Source organism: Barbus barbus (genome assembly GCF_936440315.1).
Source record: "Barbus barbus genome assembly, chromosome: 46".
Classification (NCBI taxonomy): Eukaryota; Metazoa; Chordata; class Actinopteri; order Cypriniformes; family Cyprinidae; genus Barbus; species Barbus barbus.
Window position 1 is genome coordinate 8,626,472 of NC_136724.1, and position 10,664 is coordinate 8,637,135.

Consider the following 10,664-nt stretch of genomic DNA (forward strand, 5'->3'; position numbering starts at 1 on the left):
AAGTATTTCTAAATAAATATAACAAAACATTTTTGTGCGACCTTACATGAAGTATTATGATAAAATGCATTATGAAGAATAATTGGACCTATTCTGCAGGTGCATTAGCGCTAACATTAGCATTATGCTACATAAGACAATTTATGAGATTAATAGTACACTTTTACTCAGAACTCACTTTAAACCACCATTGAGGGTTTGTAATAACTTCCTTTTGCGATCACATGTGTATATATAAACTTTGGGCGGCTGCGGTACATTATAAAAGTAGCCCCAAAAACCACAACCCACGGCTCTGTAATTTTTCCCGCCACTGTATTTTCAAAATAGCCCAATTGTGCGGAAAAACCGCAACCCTGGCAACACTGGTTCGCTGTACCCTTATCACATATGAGTATACATATCTCTCACGCACTCTCTCTCTCTCTCTCTCTCGCTCTCTCTCTCTCGGATACTCGCTCTCTCTCTCTGCGTTCGCTTCACTTTTGTCGAGCCCGGCGCTTTATAATCACACAATCCCTGCGTCCCAGTGTGCAAACACCCTATCTGCCCTAAATAGTATTGAAAATTACTAATATCACATAGAATTTAGGATGGATAGCGTGCACATTGGGACGCAGGTAATGATTTCCTTCCGCGCTGCGATGATGGCAAAAAGTTGGGGTCAAACCTTATCAAACGATTAATTTGCATTAATAAATATTAACGCATTAAAATGTTTAGATTAATCACATGCGTTAACGAGTTAATGTTGACAGCCCTAATATATATATATATATATATATATATATATACATATATATATATATATATACATATACATATACATATATATATATATATATATATATATATATATATACATATACTATAAGATAGAAGTATGTATCCTTATGGTTTGACTCCTTTAAAGTTAATTATAACTATTTATTATTAGGTTATCTGTAATTAGATGATCTATAATCATCTGTTGTGCCAAATTCATAACGAATCCTTACATTTCTCTCATTCCCTGTTTTTTTTTTATTTTTTTTATTTTTTATTATCCTATTAGAGAATTACTGGAGCAAGTAGCTGAGTTTGAGAAGACTGATTTCAAAGCCAACAGCAAGGTGAGCTCATTGCTATTTCGACAAACTATTTCCGCGTCTAAATACTGTAAAGCTGATATAAAGCCACCCAGCTTTATATCAAGCCGATGTAAATAAGCTTTGACACAATTTGCATTGTTAAAAGCGCTATACAAATAATATTGACTTGACGACAGGTCTTGACATGGCACATTATATAACAATGGTAATTTTAGATTACCTTTTGGATGTATTTTATCATAAAAACATTTATAATCTATGAAAACATTTATTAAGAATTTATGTCATATTTTCTCTAAACCTTCTTGTACATTAAGACAGGCACCTGCAATTCTGCCCAAATTAAAGATGCGTTGTGTTTGAATTTGTGCATCTTATAATATAATTATTATTAATGACCTCTTGTGTTTAATAAAAAACAAACAAAAAAACATTGATTAGTGAAATGAACTGATGATTTCATAAAATATTAGAATGATTGTCTCTCATTGGCCTGATTAGCTAAGCCCTCAAAACACGTCTTATTTAGCGGTACAGTATTGCATGATTTGTAGATTATATTTCATAGTTTACACTTTGCAAAAACCTTTTCAATTAGTTTTAAAAGGTAACATTACATTCTTAAGGACTCTACACTTACGTTTCTTTTCAGGAGCACTAGTGCTTCTACTTAAAAAAATAAAGAAAGAAATTAGGAACAACTTCTGATCAATGACAGAAATTAAACTTACTATTATAAGATGATGTTTGACTCCTTAAAGTATTTTTTTAACCTTTTGTAATGCCATTTTTATCTTTATTAAATGTATGTCATATGTTGTGCCAAAATTAATTTATTAACTTTTTGTAAAAAATAAATAAATTATTAAACAATAAATTCATTTAAAATAATAAGATACAATCAGGAAGACCTGAAATCAGCATCAACAATTAATCTTTGCACGGAACAGAAGAGCACAAATGTGGAATATTTACAGACTTTTTAACAAGACTCAGAGGTAGCATTAATATATTTAATAAAAACAATGTTATGAGATTGAATACAGAAACATTAAACAATTAAAATGTATACTTTAAAAATGAAACTCCCAGTAGGTGGCAGCAAGTCACTGTCTGTCACTGAATCATTCATCTAATCGATTCGTTCAAACTGCTGATTCATTCAGGAATGAAGCAAGTGACTCTCTTTATGAATGGATCATAGAATCATCGACTCACTAGATTTGTTCAAAAACAAAGATTCATTCATAATTGAAACAGCACTGTTTGCTTGGAGATGCGCAGTGGCTCAGCTGTGACTTTATTTCATCAACAAAATAGTTCTCAACAGATCAGACAAGTGTTCCTAAAATGTAAGTCGCTTTATATTAACTTTTGAATAAAATCAATAATGTATAAATCTGTTGTAATAATTCAATTTCACATTTGCAAACTCTTTATAATCATTAAGTTCATCACGATCTCACAAACTTCTATTTTAGTGAATGAAGCTCTCTACACTGCAAACTGAATCTATTATTTCTACACTTTGTTTGTTACAATGAATGACAAACTGCAGTCTGCTTTCACGATCTGTGCTGTGAGGAGCAGCATGTGCAGCAATAGAGAAGCATTTCCATTGGCTGCAGTCTGCTCTTGATGGCCAATCAAAGACGGCATTGCCCAGCAAACCATAGACACAAATATCCCGCTACATTTTGTTTAGTCTGCACTGCATTACGGTTTATGCAGAACTGGGATCGCTTTTGTAGTCTTTTGAATGGATATAATATAGAAATCATTTTAATTTTCAAATAAATCTAACCAGTTGGAAATGAAACGCCGTCCCCCCTCGAAATTCACTCCCCGGACTCCGTCCCCCCGCGTCCCCCCCCATTTCCACCACTGATTATATATGACATTGGCAGCCTGCTCAGAATTCACACATTTTTCAGGTTAATGTGTGAAATACATCTTTTGTCCTTCTAGACTGTCATGGCCAGTGTTGGGGAAAGTTACTTTTAAAAGTAATGCATTACAATATTGCGTTACTGCCGCAAAAGTAACTAATCGTGTTACTTGGTTACATTTTATGGAAAGTAATGCACTGTTACTTTTGAGTTACTTTTTAAATCTGGGAAGGGCTTGCTTGTTTGATTTTAATATAAAAAGTTCTTCTTTTACAAATGTAAAAGCTCTTTTCACAACAAAAGTGAAAATAATATGTCCCAAGCTGAAAGAAATGTAAATTCATGTCTGTACAGCTCAAACAAATTGAGTTCGAAAATATACAGGAGAAGAAAGTTCAACACGATTCAGCAATAACAAAAATGTGTCATAATAAATAATAATAATAAACACAAATGTGTCATTTTTGCTTAGTATGATTGAATTGGATCATTGAAGGTCAGTAGCAAAGACATTGGTTAATAAAATGGGATTAAATATATAAATGTTTTTGTCTTATTTAACATTTAATTATTGCAGGTTTCTATAATATTCTGAGTTTGCATTTGACTGGTTTTATTCATTTTGAGGAATACTGAATATGTCATTCTGTAAATACATGTTCATATTTAGTCTAGAACTACAGTAAGCATCATATTCACACAGCACGCACAACGCCTCTGCACTTACTCCTGATTTCTCTCAACATGGCAATATGAGAGCAGTCAGTCAAGACATGGGAAACAAAGTAACTGTGTTACTTATTAGAAAAAGTATAGTTTAATAAAAGTAATCTGATTATGTAACTTGCATTACTTGTAATGCGTTACCCCCAACACTGGTCATAAGATGTGATGTTCTTAGCTTTTCGTGCGAATCTTATAATGATAGCAAATAAACTTCCCTTAAAATTCCCTTAGTATCTTGTCATAATTCATTACATTTATATAGCGCTTTTCTGCTTTTTCTAAGCACTCAAAGCGCTCTACATTGTGAGGGGTGGTGTCTCCTCGTCCACTACCAGTGTGCAGCATCCACCTGGATGATGCGACGGCAGCCATAGTGCGCCAGAACGCCCACCACACACCAGCTTACTGGTGGAGAGGAGACAGAGTGATGAAGCCAATCAGTGTCATGGTCACAAGTTCATGGGTTCAACGTAAAGATTATTTATTTAAAGACCCCATGAAATGCATTAAGTTGAGTTTATTTAGCAGGTTTTTAGGAGTACCTTAGATGAGCAATATTAATGGCTTCAAAGCTGATAAACCACAACACTCAAATTTTTATTTTTCATAAAAATGACCGTACTATATGACATTGAATAGTGAATTACATTAAGCATCTATTTTATTTGCTTTTAGGTAAATCAGGAGTCTAGTAAGCCAAAATTAGCACCTCTGAATGAAGGAGGTGTGTCTGAACTACTCCAGAAGGTATTATTATTTTTTTTAAATTTATTATTATTATTATTTTTTGAACAAATCAAATATGTACACAGGTTCTGTATATAAAGAAGCTCTTTTTTTACTTTCTTTTTTAGGAGATTTCCAGACTACAAGAGGACAATGACAAACTGAAAGCTAGACTCAGAACTTTGGAATCTCAGGTGAAGAGATGGTGATAATAATAATATTAATAATAATGTTTAACTAAAAATTTTTAAATCTAAGAATGTCTGTACTAAATTGGTAAACTTGATATATACTGTGGTCCCTGAAACTTGCTTCTTTTTTTTTTATTATTAAAAACCAGCAGATATATATTTTTTTATATTTTGCTTTAAAAGTGTGCTTACGTTTAAAAACTTTAAAAGTTGTGGTACATTTCTTTAAATAAAAGGAAAATTAAATTTGATATTTTGTATCTAATGCAATAACATTAAGACCTTTTTAATTTTGACAATGTCTAAATAGATTTAGGGGCCCTTTATTGTACATTATTTTTTGTGTTGCCTTTATAACTGTTGTATTGTAGGCCATGAGTGCTCTGGATGACAAGTCAAAAGCGGAGAGAGCCTTGAAAGACCTTCAGAAGAGCCAAGGAGATCAACAGGTATAAAGGCCCAGGTATACTTGTTTTTCCGTGTTCCGCTCTGTATCGTGCACAGCTGTAGCTGTGTCCACGCAGATTTTAAAGTATACTCAACCGCGGATGAACAAGTTTGACACACGCGCAGTACCACTTAGTGGACTCATTTGGTCTCAACACTAACCTCGCGTCTGCGCTGTTGTATGCAGATCGTCTGCACAGACATCAAAATTGGGCTGCATGTGGATGATGTGTGCGGATGTCCGCAGACACTTCTGGTGATGAAAATTGTGTTATGTGGAACACGGACTGCCAGAGTATACTTTGGGCTTTAAATACTGTATATCACTGACTGAGCTAAACTGGCAATTTTAGACTGTTGGTAACATGACTTACTTTTTGTTGTTTATGAGTTTGTTTGTTTTTTTGTTTTTTTTTCTCACCTCTTTTTTTATATAACTTTTTGTTTGGCTTCATGGAAACTCTGTGGTATGTGCTGTTTTAATTTTATTGCAAAGTGTACAGTATGATATATGCATGTAAATTTTATTTTATTTATTTTTTTGTAAATTGTACACACAGCAGTATAATGACAAAATATTTACAGGCATTTTCTTTAATAGTCTGCAATACACACTCAGGAGATAACAAATCTGGAAGGCACAGTTGCAGCAATGCAGGCTGACTTTGAAAAGACCCTGAATGCCAACGTTGCTTCTCAGAAAGACCTGCAGGACTGCCTGGTATCTGCCAAACATGACCTGCTCCGTGTCCAGGAGCAACTTTCTCTTGCTGAGAAGGTACACTTATTCAGCGCTGTAGCACTTATCAGACACTAATCTGAATTTCTGATTGTTCACACTGAAATCACATTGCAAAAAACAGATACATATTCAGTTTATTTCGACACATGAAAGTCAACTTTAACCTATAAAAACACTGTTGAAGTCTCGTTTACAGACCTACTCGATTCATTATTTCAAATAATTTAATTACTTGATTAATCAAGTATTATTAATAACAGTAATTATTATTGTTTATAAATGTATATGTTTATAAATATTTAAGTGAAGGTTGATGTGTTTGATGAATAATATTATGCTTATTTACCCATTAAGGAACTGGAGAAGAAATTTCAGCAGACGGCTGCTTACCGCAACATGAAGGAGATTCTCACTAAAAAGAATGAACAGATTAAAGATCTGAGAAAGAGATTACAAAGGTACAGTTTCTCTATTATGACCATCACTGAAATGTTGTGAGAACTGCCTTTGATTTTAATTAAATATATTTATGAATTTGTTGCATTATATTCCCTCCTCAGGTATGAATCAGATGAGTGAATTTTAACTCACAAGAACACAAATGAAGAGGTCAACAAATATTACCACTACTGGATCTGATGTATCAGCTACAACTTGTTGTATGGTTTACAGTGGATTCGAAATATTATTTGGACATTCACACTACAGTTAACTAGTTATTCATCACCTCTCTGTACTTTCAGTATTTACAGCTGGTTACCTGAAAGAAAGCAAGTACCCTCATATATTCATATATTTTGTGGGTTCACTTTGCTTTGGAGGAAATGTATTGCCCATAGCTTTGCTCCCTTCTGGAAAAATACAGCTCGACACTCTTGTCAAACATTGTTTCAAAGAAGTACATATCTGTGCATTAAATAATTTAATTATTTCTGTTTTATGTTTGTATACATACATTAATCACATTCATCTACTAGGAGGTTTAGCTGTATCAACAAGTATATAACCTATACATAAATTTGTCTGTATATAATTTTATAATTAAGAACAACCCTATGGCATCAAAAAAATTTTCTTTAAAAAAAATAAATAGTTTGTAGTGAAAGTGTTTTTATTAAAGGGATGGTTCACCCAAAATTAAAATGTACTCACCCCCAGATGTAGGATAAATTTAGCATTGCATCACTTGCTCAGCAATTGAATGTGAATTCACGCAGTGAATGGTTGTCATCAGAATAATAGTTTAAGCAGCTGATAAAAACATCACAACAATCCACTAATCCAAATAACTCCAGTCGATCAATTCATGTCTTGTGGAGTGAAAAGCGTGTTTGTAAGAAACAAGTCCATCAAGGCATTTTACCTTTAAACCATTGCTTGTGGCCAAAAACAAGTGCATAATCCATAAAAATGCTTCCTTCAGTTAAAACGTCAATCCCCCATTGTCCTCTCACATCAAAATCTTCCAACATATTTGTTTAGAAGGGTTTTAGCCTCTCTTCATTTTTAAACAGTGCTTGATCTGTGTATATTTCTTTTATGATTCAGTCAAGATGACCTTTTCACCGTGGAAACCAATTTTATAAACTGTAGACTCATTTGAATTTAAAAAATAATTAATGATGGAATTGTTTCTTACAAACAAACAGCTTTATAAGATGTTTACTGATGAACTGGAGTCATGACAATTGGTCAGTGAGTGAAGCTAAATTCCTCCAGATCTGTTCTGACGAAGGAGGAAACACATCTTGGATTGAGGGTGAATAAATATTCAGCAAATGTTCATTTTTGGGTAAACTATTCATTTAATGTTAATTTCCTTTAATGACATTACAAACACATACTTTGTGTTGACCTTTACTCTTCCTATTACTTTGAATCTTTTGAAAGATTTTGTCAACTTAGAGGTCAGTTTGAAAAGCTGAAACATATATACATTTTAACACTACAGGCCAATTAGAAACTGAATGCAGTCTTTACATCAGTGGAGACACAAGTTCTTTAAAATGTTTCTTATATAGCACATTCATTGTATATTTCTATGCTATCCACAGTATATTTTTGTAAGACTTCACTGGAACAGCAGTGCAGGGGTGATATGACTCCACCTGTGGTTGGGGTCTTTTATCGTGTGAATGTAATATTGTAGCGATGTAATATTGTCAAATGCAGTCGTGCACATGAGTTCGTAAAGTTTTTACAGCATTGGTGTTCTGAATTATCTTTCTTTTTTTTTTGGATCTATTAAATGTCTTTGTTCATCAGATCATTATGCAGTTGGCCTCATTTGCTTAAACAGGCATAGTCAAGTCAAGTCACCTTTGTTTATATAGCGCTTTTAACAATACAGATTGTGTCAAAGCACTTAACAGTATCAGATTGGAGGATAGAGTGTCAGTAATGTATAGTAATAAGATTAAACATTCAATTTTCAGTTAAAGGCATTTCATTATTGAATTCAGAGATGTCATTGTGTAGCTCAGTTTAGTTTAAATAGTATCTGTGAAATCAAATTGACGATAATTCGCTAGAAATTAAGTGTCCTCGACTGAGCAAGCCAGAGGCGACAGCGGCAAGGAACCAAAACTCCCTTAAGCCTGGAAGTCATGGAAATCACCAAGGACTGGGGTTCCTCCTTTGTGATGCTTTGCCAGGCCTTTACTGCAGCTGACGTCAGTTGTTGTTTGTTTATGGGTCTTTCTGCGTTTAGTTTTTTCTTTAATAAGTGAAATGCATGCTCAATCTGGTTGAGATTAGGTGATTGACTTGGCCATTGCAGAATATTACACTTTTTTTTACCTTCAAAATCTCCTGAATTGTTTTTGCTGTATGTTTTAAGTCATTGTCCACTTGTACAATGACGCACCATCCAATCAACTTTTCTGCATTTGGCTGAATCTGGGCAGACAGTATATCCCTATACACTTAAGAATTCATCTGGCTGCTTCTGTCTTCTGTCACGTCATCAATAAACACCAGTGAACCAGTGTCACTGGAAACCATGCATGCCCATGCCATCACGCTGCCTTTGTGTACTTTGGATCATGAGTTTTTCTAAGCCTTCTCCATACTTTTTTTCTTATTATCATTCTGGTACAGGTTGATCTTAGTTTCATCCGTCCAAAGAATGCTTTTCCAGAAGTGGTTTGGCCTTTTTAGATGTTCTTTTGGGAAAGTCTAATATGGCCTTTCTGTTCCTGAGGCTTATGAATGGTTTGTACCTTGTGGTGAACCCTGTGTTATTGCTCTTCTGAAGTCTTTTCTTGATTGTGGACTTTGCCAGTCCACAATCAAGAAAACCTACCTCCTGGAGAGTGTTCTTAACTTCACTGGATGTTGTGAAAGGATTTTTCTTTACCACGGAAAGGATCCTCAGATCATCCACCTCTGTTGTCTTGCATGGACGTCCAGGCCTTTTTATGTTGCTGAGCGCACCTTTTTTCTCAGAATATACCAAACTGTTGATTTGGCTATTCCTAATGTTTCCGCTATCTCTCTGATGGATTTGTTTGTTTTTGAAGCCTAACAATTGTCTGTTTCACTTGCATGGAGAGCTCATTTGACCGCATGATGTGGGTTCACAGCAACAGCTTCCAAAAGCAAATGCCACACTTAGAATCAACTCCAGACCTTTTACCTGCTCAGTTGATGTAGAAATAATGAAGGAATAGCCCACAACTGTCCATGAAGCTTTTGAGTCAATTGTACAATTAAAAAAAGGGTCCCTTGAAAAAGGGGGAGTTACATATTAAAGGGCTGTAATTCCTTAAACTTTCCTCCAATTTTGATGAGTATAACCTCATAATAAAAGTTCAGAGTGTGCACTTTAAAGCTAATATGCATTATATAACTGTAACTTAAATATGTTTTGGTCAACAGCTAAAATAACAAAAATTGTGCCTTGTTTCCAAATATATATGGACCTAACTGTATGTTTTAGAAGGTTTTTTCGTATTGTATTGTGAAGGGTAATTCTATAATATGATTATCCTAATTATACAGCAGCAGCGGTGCGAGGAGTTTTTATATATATAGCGCAAGAGAAATTCATAAAACGAAGATGGAGAACATCTTTTTTGCACTGACCTTCAACCCTGTAATATTAAACCCTGAAACATTTTGCTTGTAAAACGGTTGTTGGCAGAAATGATTGAATTGTCATGGAAGTAATAGGCTACTACCAGAATTTAATTTAGTGTATTAAATTATATGCGAACCTGGACCACAAACCCAGTCCTAAGTGTCTGAAATCTGAACAAATAAGCTTTCCATTGATGTATGGTTTGTTGGGATAGGACAATATTTGCCTGAGATACAACTATTTAAAAATCTGGAATCTGAGGGTGCAAAAAATCTAAATATTGAGAAAATCGCCTTTAAAGTTGTCCAAATGAAGTTCTTAGCAATGCATATTACTAATTGAAAATGAAGTTTTGATATATTTACAGTAAGAAATTTACAAAATATCTTCATGGAACATGATCTCTACTTAATATCCTAATGATGTTTGGCATAAAAGAAAAAAGGATAATTTTGACCCATTCAATATATTTTAAATATACCCCAGCAACTTTTGTGGTCCAGGGTCACATGAATTCCAGACTTACTGGATTTCAGGGTAAAATAATTTTAGGGTTAGTAATAATATTAATAGTAATTATTAATAATACTAATGATAAATTACTATTGGTTCTTTGTAAGGCTGTGACCAATTTTAGAGGCCTCAAGAAGTCAAGTAACAGGCACAAATAACCCTACAGCCCTCGTTGGAGATGACTGAGTGATTTGTACTCTGTATACAAATAAAACTCTTCATTGACTCTTCTATGTGTGGTCGTGTAAACAAAGGATA

The 10,664-nt window shown here is 34.0% G+C and overlaps 1 protein-coding gene across 2 annotated transcripts in view; it reads left to right on the top strand.

Moving 5' to 3' along the window:
* Positions 1 to 8,080, top strand: part of LOC306865287 (leucine zipper transcription factor-like protein 1) — a 52,825-nt gene extending 44,745 nt beyond the window's left edge. The window contains exons 4-10 of one of the 2 annotated variants that reach the window (XM_079409820.1): positions 1,055 to 1,112; positions 4,382 to 4,453; positions 4,561 to 4,626; positions 4,995 to 5,072; positions 5,672 to 5,848; positions 6,167 to 6,270; positions 6,373 to 8,080. In XM_079409820.1, coding sequence (XP_079265946.1) covers positions 1,055 to 1,112; positions 4,382 to 4,453; positions 4,561 to 4,626; positions 4,995 to 5,072; positions 5,672 to 5,848; positions 6,167 to 6,270; positions 6,373 to 6,391 — 574 coding nt within the window. In that variant the 3' untranslated portion in view covers positions 6,392 to 8,080. The remainder of the gene's footprint in view (positions 1 to 1,054; positions 1,113 to 4,381; positions 4,454 to 4,560; positions 4,627 to 4,994; positions 5,073 to 5,671; positions 5,849 to 6,166; positions 6,271 to 6,372) is intronic. The other variant, XM_079409821.1, reaches the window with a different exon arrangement.
* The last annotated feature ends 2,584 nt before the right edge of the window (positions 8,081 to 10,664 follow it).